This window comes from Drosophila gunungcola, assembly GCF_025200985.1.
Source record: "Drosophila gunungcola strain Sukarami chromosome 2R unlocalized genomic scaffold, Dgunungcola_SK_2 000004F, whole genome shotgun sequence".
NCBI lineage: Eukaryota > Metazoa > Arthropoda > Insecta > Diptera > Drosophilidae > Drosophila > Drosophila gunungcola.
The window spans coordinates 5538652-5552035 of record NW_026453167.1 but is presented as its reverse complement, the minus strand read 5'-3'; the positions used below and the strand labels follow the sequence as shown (position 1 = coordinate 5552035).

At 38.6% G+C, this 13384-nt stretch overlaps 1 protein-coding gene and 1 long non-coding RNA gene across 9 annotated transcripts in view; one reads left to right on the top strand and one right to left on the bottom strand.

The window, feature by feature from the left end:
- Nucleotides 1-959: 959 nt before the first annotated feature.
- The window catches only part of LOC128254350 (venom metalloproteinase 3), a 49547-nt gene continuing 37122 nt past the window's right edge, over nucleotides 960-13384 (bottom strand). The window contains exons 8-15 of one of the 8 annotated variants that reach the window (XM_052983404.1): nucleotides 8646-8788; nucleotides 8408-8460; nucleotides 6044-6170; nucleotides 5361-5525; nucleotides 5064-5295; nucleotides 4797-4876; nucleotides 2893-4539; nucleotides 960-1760 (exon numbers count right to left, since the gene is read on the bottom strand). In XM_052983404.1, coding sequence (XP_052839364.1) covers nucleotides 3153-4539; nucleotides 4797-4876; nucleotides 5064-5295; nucleotides 5361-5525; nucleotides 6044-6170; nucleotides 8408-8460; nucleotides 8646-8788 — 2187 coding nt within the window. In that variant the 3' untranslated portion in view covers nucleotides 960-1760; nucleotides 2893-3152. Of the gene's footprint in view, nucleotides 1761-2892; nucleotides 4540-4796; nucleotides 4877-5063; nucleotides 5296-5360; nucleotides 5526-6043; nucleotides 6171-7499; nucleotides 7556-8407; nucleotides 8461-8645; nucleotides 8789-13384 lie in introns of all 8 variants that reach the window. The other 7 variants (XM_052983403.1, XM_052983407.1, XM_052983410.1 and 4 more) reach the window with 7 other exon arrangements.
- Nucleotides 10288-12084, top strand: LOC128254352 (uncharacterized). Its single transcript, XR_008267537.1, has 3 exons — nucleotides 10288-10421; nucleotides 10479-11119; nucleotides 11284-12084. It is a non-coding gene; the product is annotated as an uncharacterized LOC128254352 (long non-coding RNA).

Genomic DNA, 13384 nt, shown 5'->3' with positions numbered 1-13384 from the left:
TTTTAGAGGTTTAAGCCACGAATCTTTAGAGATATACCACTTTGACATCATATGCCTGACAGAAAAGTTATGGATTTAAAACGGCAGGTTTTTGCTCACTTTTCTGCACAGACCATTTTTTCGGAGATTTAGAAAGGGGTTACATCATGAAATTTGCAAAAAATCGGCCCGAAATTACAAACCAAGTTTTAAACGCAGATTTTTAGAGAACTAAGCCAGAAGACTTTTAAGGTATACCACTTCGAAATTGGATGTTTGAATGAAAAGTTATGGACTTAAAACTGTAGGCTTTTGTTGCCACTTCTGTAATGCTATTTTTCAGAAATTAATTAAGGAGTTATATCGTAAAAATAACAACCCAATATTTTTAAATAAAATTTAAATGCAGATTTTTAGAGGCTTAAGCCCCGAATCTTTAGAGATACACCACTTTGACATCATATGCCTGAGAGAAAAGTTATGGATTTAAAACGGCAGGTTTTTGCTCACTTTTCTGCACAGACCATTTTTTCGGAGATTTAGAAAGGGGTTACATCATGAAATTTGCAAAAAATCGGCCCGAAATTACAAACCAAGTTTTAAACGCAGATTTTTAGAGAACTAAGCCAGAAGACTTTAAAGATATACCACTTCGAAATTGGATGCTTGAAAGAAAAATTATGGATTTATAATTGTAGTTTTTTGGTTAACTTTCTGCAACGCTATTTTGCGGAAAATGAATTATAACAGATTTTTAGAGGACTAAGCCAGAGGACTTTTAAGATATACCACTGTGAATTTGCATGCTTGAAAGAAAAGTTATGGATTTAAAATTGTAGTTTTTTGGTAACATTTCTGTTTTTGGAGTTATAGGTGCGATCGTCACGTTAATTTTCCCTCGTCAAGAGGAGTTTTTGTTTGAATTCTTAAACAATTTAAAAAATTTCCAAGTTCTTTGAATAGAAAAAAAAACTGTACTATTTTGTACAAGTAAATTTCTTTTTATATATTTATTCTTAAACTATTATTTCGTTTCTTTTGTGTGTGTGATAAATGTACAGTTTTATTTATTATATGATGTTCAGTTAACTACAACTAAAACTTATCTATTACATTTTTTGTTTTCTGTATAAAAAAGAGCATTAGGCTAGGTAAAAGTAGAGTGATGAATTTTTGTTTTTAATTTAGACTTTTAATAGTTTTAATACAATAATGGAATGAACAAATTAAGTTTTCTTGTAGGCAAAGTGCGGCAAGGTAAGTAAGTGAACAATTCTCGACCTTTATAGCATTTTTCTAAAAGAAAATGATAAATATTTTGTTACGTAAAGTGTACAAATTATATATGTTTATCACATTGGAAAGTGGGGTTATTATAAATTTTCCTTTCGATTGTTTTGTGGCTCAAAGAATAATTTAGGTTGTCTGCCAAAGTGCGTGCGTAGATGAACTTTTTACAGAATAATATGTACTATTTTACAAGAATTTGCATTAAATTAAATTACATAATATATGCATGTACTGAACATAACAACTTTGTTCTGTTGTTCGAGTTGTAATTAACAGAAAATATTTTTAAATTAGTTGCGGCTAGATCTAACAACAAATCAATAGTTTTTCATACAGATAATAATAGTAATAAATTCTAGCTAAAAACACTTTTTAACTGCAAACATTTGTTCCAATTTCGATGGCAGTGACGTCTGCATGCCAGTTCCAAACGTTCCCCAATGTTGCTGCCTTGCACTTTCACTAGAACGGAAACAGCTTCCAGTTAACCACTGCGGAATGCGTGAACGGAACGGAAGCGGAAAACGGGGAAAAATAAAAGAAAAACAAAGAAAATTAGTGATACAGCTAAATACTACTCTTGTGGGGCGTGCAAAAACAATGAGCTATTTATTGGGGTATAATTTGTATGCAATTAAGATATAAATTTTTGCAGACGCCAGCCATTTTGAGTTGTGTGGGTGGTTGTGTGGTATGTGCGTGTGTTCCATTCCATGCGTTTCCATCTGCCAAATTACTTTGTTTCACTTTTGCCATTTTGCTGTCTTATTTTTAGTATGCAGAATGCGACTCTGATTCCATGTCATTCTTGTTGATCAAATATAGTACTTAATTGCTACAGTTATAGATGTTTCTTTTGGTTTTGCCATCAAACAGTGTGTATGCATGTGTGGTGGTGTGAGAAAAAGAGCGTGTATTTTTGTATGCTGGTATGTGTGAGCATGTTGCCAAGTAGTTTCTATTTAGATTTTACTGTTTATTAATGTGTGGTGGTGGTTCGATGTTCGATGCGATTTTGAAAACAATAGAGCGAGAGAATAGCCGCGCAAAATATAGAGGAAGTCAGCGATGAGATTCTGATCGTCGATTTTAATAAAGGGTGGTATGAGATTTTTTCTTCAAGCATGCTTTATGAGGTCTGCGGATGTGTGAATGCGGATATCCTAATCGAGAACTGCCTGCCTTTCGGAGACAATGATTACGTTTCGAATCGGGTGGACTGAAATGATATACTAAGTTATTCTTAAGTTCATGCCAAAATTAAAATTCAAGAACTACTTTATGGAGCGCTCTCAAAGCGCTTCCACACTACAAAGTTAGGTATGATCGATGCAATGCCAGATGCCAAATGCTTAAAATACGTGGTAAATCCATATTACAGCTAAATGGACCTTAACGCATGAGTTTCAGCACTTGCATTTCGTTTCGTCAACCTCAACAACCAGGATTATATTTATTTATTAAGGGGCAGGCAGCGATTACGCTCTATTAAGATAAAAATACTACTAAAACTATCGCGCATCCATGCTCTACTGTAATTCGTAGCATACTTTAGGGCAAAGCTTTAGACTACTAGGGGGAGTTAAGAACCCGACTTGAATGCTGGATTTGGTTTGGGCTTACCGCACGTAAGGATAACGAATATCGGTAACGGTTTCAATCGGTTTGGCATTTACTTGTGTGTGATGTTTGTCTAGTGTATGTGGTTTTGTATTTGATGTTGTTGTTGGGGGGCCCTCGAAGGTTGGATGTTTCGTTTTCTCAAGCAGCGTTCTGGATCTGTGATCTGTGATCAGTGTTTCTTTCTGGCTAGCAGTATGTAGTAGCTTATGATAATTGGTATCAGAGTTGTATGCCGCATCTTCTGATCTTTAGATCGTTTTTTACATGACTCGTGTGCGGCGTATGAGTTTTTGTGTTTTGATTTTGGGTTTCTTGGCGGTTTCCGTGGTGGTGCTCGACGCACCACCGTTATTGTCCAACACCGCTGGCAGATTGTTTGTGGTGTCGCCAATATAGTTTGTCACATATTGTTGCTGTTGTGGCTGACTACTGCTGTTACTACTACTGCTACTACTAGTTTTGTATGCCTTAATACTACTCCGGTTTGGCGTACGTTTCAGAAATGCGCTGCCATTTGGCTGCTGCTGATGTTGCTGTTGCTGCTGGGCATGTTGCTGTTGGGCATGTTGCTGCTTACTGGATGTTGCCGAGCTGCTGACTGATGATGATACGGAGGTGGTTGTCGTCGTGGCCGAACCACCATCATGCAAGGCTTGCAGTTTTTTAAAGTACGCATCGAGAAATGATGATGTTGTTATCGGTCTGGCCGTGGTTGTTGTTGTTGTTGTTGTTGCTGATGTGGGTGTTGCTGATGGCTTGGCAGCACTCGTTGCAGACACAATGGCTGTGGTGGGTGGTGTGGGGAACTTACGTTTTTGCCGCTCAATCGCTTCATTGCTCTGAATGCCGGCAGTCGCCTCGTTCTCCTCATCGGGCAGCCCATCCTGAAGTTGCTGCTGCTCCTGGAGATGTTGCTGCTGTCTCTGGTTCTCATCCTTGGCGTTCGGTGGCTGTTGTTGTTTTGCCCCGTTGCTGTTGCTGTTGCTGCTGCTGCTGGTAACACTATAATTTGTAAGGCGTTTTTGTACCAAAGGGATTTCAACTATCGACTGTTGTTGTTGTGACTGCTGTTGCTGTTGTTCTGGTTGCAATTTGGTAGCATGTTGTTGTGTCTGTAGCATGTGTAAATAGTATTCGATTTGTTTGCGTAATTCGTGTGTATAGATTTGGAATAGGTTCGGTGTTTGTGTGGTTGTTGTTGTTGAAATAGTTGTTCGGGGCTTGGGTGTTGATGTTGCTGCGGGGTCAGCGTTGGTGTTGCTGTTACTACTGCTGCTGCTGCTGCTGACACTGCTGCTGATGCGCGTCTTGACCAGTACACCGTTATCCTGCATCCATTGTCCTTCGGGCAGGCTGCGATGCAGATAGCCAAAGGCCTTCGACTTGGGCTTCACAGTGGTTGTTGTTGTTTTCGCGGTTGTTGTGGGTGTTGCTCTGGTGGTTGTCGTCGACGTCGTCACAGCAGCGGCGCCAGCGGCAGAGCTCTGCTCGATCCTGTTGTCCTGTTGCTGATTGGCCTCCTGCTCCTCGCTACTTGTGTTGCCCTCATCCTGATCCTCATTACTTTCATTTTCGTCCTCCTGGGACTCCGTCTCCTCACTACTACTCTCAATTTCTTCCGCTGCATCTTTCTTGTTGTTGATTTTACTAATGTTGTTGTTTATTTGTTGTGTTTTTGGGTGTTGGTATTGTTGTTGTTGTTGTTTCGAATTGGTGTGTAAAGGTGTAAAAGTTTGTATATTAAAAAATTTGCTTTCTGAGTGTATTTGTGTACTTGGAACTCAAAAGTTGTGTGTGTGTGTTTTTTTTTGTAATTTTAGTAATAAGAGAACTCTTAGCTTACACAACAAAACTACTGGAAAAACAGTCTTTTCCGAATAAGTTACCTATTTTACTGTACTCACTTGTAGACTAAACGATAGTTGTGTCCGTAATCGGGAATGATATTCGAGGGCAGTGGTGTGCAGCGTCCATCCAGACAGTGCTAAGGTTTGAAGGAGATTTTTGTGTTAGTTTTTGTTTAATTATTTGCTTAAGTTTTTCGGACGGATGTGTTCTTAAAGGATGTGCTGTCTTGTCTCCTTTTTTGTACGACAACTACAAAGGACAAGTTTGTCCGTTTGTTGTCCGTTTAAGAGAATTTCGCCGCTCATCGTGCGCCAACTACTTACATAACCATTACCGCAGGCCGAGCCCTCGGCCGCTGGTCTGTAGGCCACACAGTATCCTGTCTGGGCGTCGAAGCAGAAGAGTTGGGCACACACTCGCTCGTCCTTGAAGCAGGCATACGTTCCCCGATCCCTGCGGCACTGGGCGTCCAACGAGAGCAGGGTTCCCGGCAGCGATCTACCCAAGGCGCTGTCCTCATGCGGGGCATTGTGCAGGCAGGTGGCCGTGTCTCCACTGCGTAAACAAAATAGCCAAGTCAAATCAGATCATCCACGTCTGAGGAAAAACGCATTACTCACTTGAGGAAATGATGGAAGCTCTGCACCGTGCAAGCGGACCATCTGAAGCCCCGCTCCGTGTGGCGCAGATCGGACATGATGTAGCCATCCTCCCAGCGACAACGCTGGGCACCTGGTCCACCCAAATAGCTCGGTGGTGGCGAGCCGTCATGCACCGCTCCCAGCCTGAGAAACGAGCAGGGGACACATTATGATTGAGGGGGGGAAATGTTAATTGATTAATTGCAACCCGAATGATGTCAAACGGAAATGCAAACGAGTTTCAGTCACCAGTTTACGGCAGCGGAAATTATTCATGTTTTTTTATAAGCTTGGGCGCCAAATGAAATTCGAATCGGAGATTCGGGGCGTTAAATAGTTTGGCTTTGGTGGAAATAGTGCGGAAAAAAGGTTCCGTTTGGGAAGCGGTCAAAGAAAGTGAATTAAATGGTATTATTTCAATTACTATTAAAAAATAAAGAAAATGTATAAACTATATTTCCAATCTCTGGAAGTGATATAAGTATTTTCACTCTTTTTTTCTAAGATGTTAATCATAGGAATATTCAAGATGAAATACATCAACAATTTCTAGTAAAATTTTCTTTCTAACAAAATGAAAGTTTAATGAATTATAAAAGTAAATTTAATCTGTTAAGATTAATCTAAGTTTTTTTTCACTGCATGAACAAGGCGTTACTTACAGATGTCCCACTTCGTGGGCAGCCACGATAATGCCGCTGAAACCGCCGGTATCTTCGATGATGGCCACGCTGTTCACCTTCTCCAGTCGCTTGTTCACAACGCATGCGCCACCGACGTAAGCGAAGCCTTTTCCGATAGAAAACACACGACCGAAATTAGGCAATTAGTGGGTTGTTTTTCACTGTTGCATTTGCTTTTTGGTTTCTTGTCCAACAGGAAGTTGACAATTTTTTTCAAGTCACCATCGCCGTTGCAGTTATTAAATGAAAAATCTAATGTTTTTTTCTTTTTCGCAACTGAGCAATTTGTTTCTCGTTTTTTACTTTCAAACATTGTATGATATTTTTTTTTTACATAATAACTGTAACCGCTGGGAGAAGCGGGTCGCTTTAGTAATTGTGATTTGATGGGAGAGAGCAATTAGTTAGTAGGTGTAAGTTTAGTTTCAATGTGTAAATTTAGTCACAATAACCATTTCTTAGATATAGTGTGTCTATAGACCATAAAGTGAAGTTATAAGTAAACTCATGTTAGTAAATCCAGCACCTTGTTTTAGTTACCAAGTCTAGTTGAATTTTAGGTTACTATAATCATTAAATATACAGGCTCACAAAATTCGTTGTTTCACTTAAAATTTGGTATAATCTTTTTCCTAAGATTTTTTTTTAAAAGCTGAAACTGAATAGTACATTTTAAGTTAGATATTATAAATTTATTTGAAGGTGTTGATGCTTCACAAAAGAATGGGTGAAAAATTTGAAAAACTTAGTTTTTTATGCAAATATTACATGCAGTTGACACATATTTCGATATGAATTATAAGGTAAAAAACTAAGTTTAGACAACCAAAACGAAACTCTTGAAAAAAAACACTTTCTCAAGAGATTTCTCAGACAATCAATGATGATTGAAAGATATATACACAAAAAAAAAGGCAGATCAATAGGAGTAGAAGAAATGGTAATAATTGCACTTCGAGAAAAAGTTTTTTTGTACAAAAGGCAAATTTGAATATGTTCTTTAAGAGCGAAGAGGAAACAGTACAGTCCGAGGAGAATTGCCAAAATGGCGCATGCGCAGCCATTTCCTGTTCTTCTTGTTCTTCTTGCTGTACAAAAAGGCGCGTGCGACACAAACAAAGACACATAAATTATATAGTTTCCAGATCTCAGAAAGAGAGAGGTGGAGCAGCAGCAGAGAGAGAGAGAGAAGGAGCGAGGATAAAAATAGAGACAAAGAGACGTGCATGAAATTCAATTAAATTTGCTTGATTTGGTTGATGATGGAGCGACGCATTTTTGGGTTCGGCGGTGGCCGCCTTTAATGTTATTTATTTTTAACGCGTTTGCTTAACTTCTGTGTTTCTTTTTTGTATCATTTTTTTCTTTTTTTTTTTTTGCATTTATCTGTACAGATGTTGGCTAACAAATTGCCAGCTAGCGGTTGGGTCTTTACCTGCGGTACCGCGATTACATTCACCATAAGCGGAGGTGCGACGGCACATATCGAGTCTGCGGGCGAAAATGGTTCAAAAATGCGTAGAAATTTTAGATTCGGTTTCGATCGGTGTGTTTTCAGCTTCATTTAATCAATTATCTCCCCTCGTTGCTTGATCGATTTTATTTTGTTTCGTTTTGTGGCCCAGCCCAATTAAATATCTGGCAATTACGAGCCAATATTTTGGGTGGCCTGCACTCTTAGAGTCAAGAGCAGGAGAAGAGTAAAGAAACCTATCTTCGGAGATCCGAATAATAACTAAAATAACTAGTGTTATCAAATTAAGTTAATCAAATTATCTACGGGCAGAGATCTTACAGTAAATATAAGGCAAGAATACGTAGTTATATCCAATAAACTCTCAAGATTAACTGAATGGGTTATTTCTGTTCCATAAGGAGTATCCAATAATTTAGGCGCATAAACCACAATTAAATACTAAATCTTGATGTAAATGTTTGCTTCAACCAATGAGACCTTAAAGCAGATACAATAAACTAAATAAATCAACCGGTTTTATGCTTTATGGCCCGATCCGCTACTCAAATTAGTTTAACGCTTCGACTTTGACTTTTTTCCTTTGCTTAAATGTTGTATATTGGGTGTTTTTTGTGAGTGTGTGTGTGTGTGTGTCGTGTAATTGTGGTAGTAATTTATTAAGACCCACACGCATTTTTAGTCAACTTATTCGGTTTTTTGTTTGTAAGTGTTTTATGTATCTTAAGAGGTGCAACAAACCAAAAACTGACTAAACTATGTTAAACACCCGCAATGACATTTGTTCTAGGTGTTGTTCTATGTGTAATGTATGAGTGTCGCGAGTCTAAGTCTACAAATGAATTTTAATTTCTTTGAAATCTGTTTACCCGCTGTGCCCTTGGTGCAACGACCTCCTTTTCGCCTGCGACACATATCATACCTAGACACGAGTAGACATTATATTATAAATGTGTTTTTTTAAGAAATCTTTGGTAAAGTGGAAAGGTTTAAAGGGGTAAGGGGAAAGAGGGGAGTGAAATCGCGCGGAGAGAAATCTGCTGTCGATACTGCAACGAGAACACAAAACACAAGGCGGTAACAAGGCCAATTTCCCCGCCCACTCACTTGGTTATGGCCACGGCAATATCGTAGACGGGCAGTCGGCGTTCCCGGAACAGATATTTTCCCATGTCCGTAAGAGCAGCAGCCGAATCGATGGCATCCCGACCCACTCGATTGCGTTCCAGATAGGGAGTGGCGTCACGACCCTGGAAAATAATAAATCGAAAGATTACCAAATGATACTAAATATTATCTCAAAATTCTACTAAATACTTTCGAACAATTTATTAAATGCTTTGCATCTTAAAAGTTATTAAAATAAACAAAAAACACAAAATATAAATAAGAAGTGTATCAATAAATAGTTTTTTTTTTTTGTAATCACAAATAGCCGCTTCAAATTTTAACACTAAAAAGTGTTGTGTAAAAAATAAGTAGATTCATTTTTACACCATAAAACACCTTGGAATGGTATTATATTATCTAATAATTTTTGAAATGCTTTGTATATCAATAGTTATAAAAATAAACAAAAAATGCATAATATAAACATAAAACACCTTGGAATGGTATTATATTATTAACAATTAATAAATGCTTTGTGTCTTAAAAGTTGTAAACATAAACAAAAAATGCACAATATTGTAATCGCAAATAGCCGTTTCAAGCTCCTAAACTAAATAGTCATGTGGCAACTGTTAGCTTATATCCCTTTTTTTGATCTTTGCAAATATTAGCCATTAAAGTCACTACCTGCGGCTGACATTTATGGCTCATAAAATCGCCGACTAAAACTAAAACCCCATTGAACCTTGTGACCCACATTAGAATACAGTAGGCCATCATCAGGTAGTGAAAATTGCAAAATATTCCACAAAAATTCGCCCCAAGGAAGCTTTCAATGCGATGATGCAACTGATTTGGCATTTGACTGGATGTGACGGAGCGAATGAAAAGAGCTCCAAGTGAAATATTTATGGCCCATTCGTTGGTGAAAATGAAGCTGGAAACCGAAGTCGAAACGGAAACCAAGTGAACGTGAAAAACGTGCTGCTAAAACCAAGCCTAGCGATAAGGCCAATGCAGCAGATGATCAGCATTAGTTGCACATAAAAAAATGTAATACCTAATTTGGGGGTATAATAAAATAAATAATGAAGTTATAATATCAGCTCTTTTGTATATAACTTGTTGTGATTTTGTTTCATAAGTAAGTTGTAAATATAAGTATTAAATAGTTTATATAACATACTGAATTTATAATATCAGCTGCACACTCTACAAAATAAGATCAAAATTAAAGATTTTTTAATTTAAAATACAATAAATTTGGTTGTTTCAAAACTTATAAATACTTAATAAATATGTCAAATTTTAAGATCTTAACATTTGTTTACTATTTTTGTCCACTAAGATGACCCTAGTTTTTTAGAGTGTACAGATGATGTTCAAGCCGAGCAAAGTCAAAGTCGTGTCGACTGCCTTTGGAAATTCGTTGCTTTTTATTGTTAGGCTACATTACTAAAAAAAACCAGTTGCAATTGTGCGTTGCATAATTGGAGCTGCAGTTGCTGTTGCAGTTGCAATTGCTCGTTGCAGTGGAAATTACATTAGCTGTGCACATCCGAGGGCAACTTTCAGCACTCGTAAGCGCTCATATCGTGACAAAGGGGCGTTTCTGATTTACCGAAGTGACAGGTACATAAATTAAAATAACACAATTGTCAATCAGTTTGAGCCCTAAGCAAATCAATATGTTAATACGGCTTTAAGGCTAATCCGTGTGCCCAGACCAGTTGCAGTTCTCAATTCCACTTCCAGTTTCCACCGGAGGTGCAGGTGATAAAACCAAAGTTAAGTGACAAACCGCACTCGGTTGACACATTTGATTTGCAGCCATTTGCCAGCTGGAAAACAATCTCGGAGATACTCCGTCGCTAAGCTTTGCCTGTATCTAAGCTGGCGAACCAAAGTCTTTTGATAAATTACCAACTAGTTGGACAGACAGCAAATGTCTAGGAAATGAACACAGAGTCTGACAAAGTGATCTGAAAAGCAACAAGCAGCGGAGTTTTAAAATCTGTATATTGCCAAATGAGATGCAAAACGTATCCGCTCGATTGGGTGTATCTGTATCTGTATCGGTATCTGAATCTGTGGCCATCCAACATTAACAGTCTGCACTCGAAGTCTATCCGTTTCGTTACTGCCTCATTCCCGTCCAATTTTTTGGACGACCTGACACACTGATCATTTAAAAGTGCGGCCACGTCGTTCTCCAGAATGAAGTCCAAAATTCGAATTGAGTTTGTTTTTGTTTTGGTAATTTTCGACAGACAAAACTATCAAGAATTTTAAATGCTTCGATTGTAGGCCTTGGGCCAAGCAGTGGGAAAGGCAACTGGCTCGGATTGGAATCCACAAAATTACAAATAATTATTGTGGAATTGCATTTTGAGTGGTTTATTAGAGCAGTTCTCTGTGTTATGTGGAAGATGCTTCACTCAAGTGGTTTGCTGATGAGCTCGATTGGAGTTGTAAGTTGTTCAAAGGCATCTGACTCATTGTTTCACTATCTATAATGAGTAAATATGGGTAAATTTCAAACATTTATTGATTTATATTACATAATCCTAGAAATCGCTTCCTTAAGCCAGCTGGCATGCAAACTAATTGTTTTGCTGCTTATTTCTTTGCCCAGATCTCAACCATACACGGCCATCAACGTCACCCAAGTTGGCATGGGAAAGACAAACCTTAGACAGAGGTAGACCACCAGCAGAGAGGCCAACCAAAAGGCAAATAAAGTGTCTCCTAGGCGCAATCCACAATCTCCCCAAGCCACTGGACCATGGATGACCTGGCACATCTTTGATTACAGATTGCACAATTCAAGTGGCAACTGTGCACCGCTTACCCCAAAGTTCCAAACAAAAAATTAATAAAAAACATTTGTCAAATTATAAGCTATAGCAAAAACTTATCAAAGAAACTGTCAGTAGGACCTAAAATGTAACCGAGCCACTAAAACCGGGACCGGTTTGCCTTTCGCCCAAAAAATTAAAAATAAACTAAAGCTTGGCGACAGTTTTGCAATAGGCTTTTGTGCGTAATTAAAAGCAAAATGTTATATTTTAATTCCATTTTGCAGCCCCAACTGGGGCACAGGTTTTTCAGCTCCTTTCCCTGGGCTGGGCGTATAAATAAATCTTGCGGCAAATACAAAAAAAAAAAAAACACAAAACTGTCAATGCAATTGCCTGTTATTCCTAGCCTTTCGCAAGGCTCACTAAACTATCCATCAGGGTGGCGGGGTGCACAACACAGGCGGCTCACACCCACTCGGACACACACACACACACCCACAACCACACCCACCACCCTTCCGCCCCCTGCAATGACATACGCTTTGACTTTCGGCGCCCACACAGCGGATAAGTCGGACTTGGGCGACAGGCGGCCCGATTTTGGCCACCACCCACAGAGTGGACAGGCTTTTGGGTCAAGATATGGGGAATACTTTTCCTTTTCCAATACCCTGCCACCAGGCATAGAAATTACAAAGTCATCAAAAATTAAAAGCCTTCATTTAGAGCTATTACATTTTATTTTCCTTTTCCTGTATTAGTGTTAAAATACTTCATTAATGTTTTTAATTTCAGTATTTACCCAAAAGTCCTTAAAAATGTAATGCCTAAAAATATTAAAATAAACAACGTGGTAAAAGTAAAAAGCAGGACAAGGCAAATAATATGTAATTGATTTAATCAATTATACATAATTGCCTTTTCCTGCCTTTTACTAGGGTAAAGATCAATCTGGTTTTCCATTTAATTAACAAATATTTGGAAAATGCCAAATGAATTGCCTTTATGTGCAATGAAATGTTACAACTTCATTAAAGACTTTTACATTTAAACTCACAATGTAATATATTTAAATAGGTTTATTCCCCTATAAAAAAGTGTCATCACCCTCAGCTTAGCTAATTCCCCTGACTGATTTATGTATATCTGCACTTGACATATGAATGACCAATTATTTTGATTTGTGTTGTGGTAGTAAAATAAATGAGTTTCCCAGAAGTGATGATGATAGAGTTGCCTGAAGTGTTTCTAGTATATGTGTCAGTCGAATCAGGCATTAGCAAGTTGTATCATTTTTCATATACGCCACTTTCCGTTAGGGTGTTTTGTTGAACTGCCCCTCAATTCCCGGCGACTTTTCCGGCTTTTCCAGCTGCGCCCCTGGCCAGCATTTTATTTGTTTGTTTGTTTATTTGTTTGCTTGTCGCTCTGTCCGAGCTTCGCTTCACGTTTCCATTGCATTATTGCAATTTATGTTTGTCTGCCACTTGCATTTTTGGCTACCGGCACCAATCATATGGATGTGGATATGGAAATGGATCTGGGAGTACGAGAAATGTGCCCTGGGGGCAACACCTGGTTATGCCCTATCCCGAACTTTTGGTCCCCAGCTTCGTTAGCCGCGGAATTTGTTATGACAACTTGCAAATATGAGAACTGGGCAAAAGGCACCTAGATTTGTGTGTCTTTGGGTGTGTCGCTCGGGCATTATTTGGCATTTCTGTGGCACTTTAGATAGAGTCGTTGAGATAAGAGCGAGTGGAGAATGTCGATTGCGCTGAAATTGGGATAGCCCTGGCTCTCAATTACCAGAATTCTGGCAATGAGGAATGGGAAATGGGAAACCAGAGCCAGACTCCACCCAAGCGGATCAATTAATCAAGTGGCTTGAATTCCTGGGGCCGATAGCACTGTGCAGGTGATCATAACAAGCCA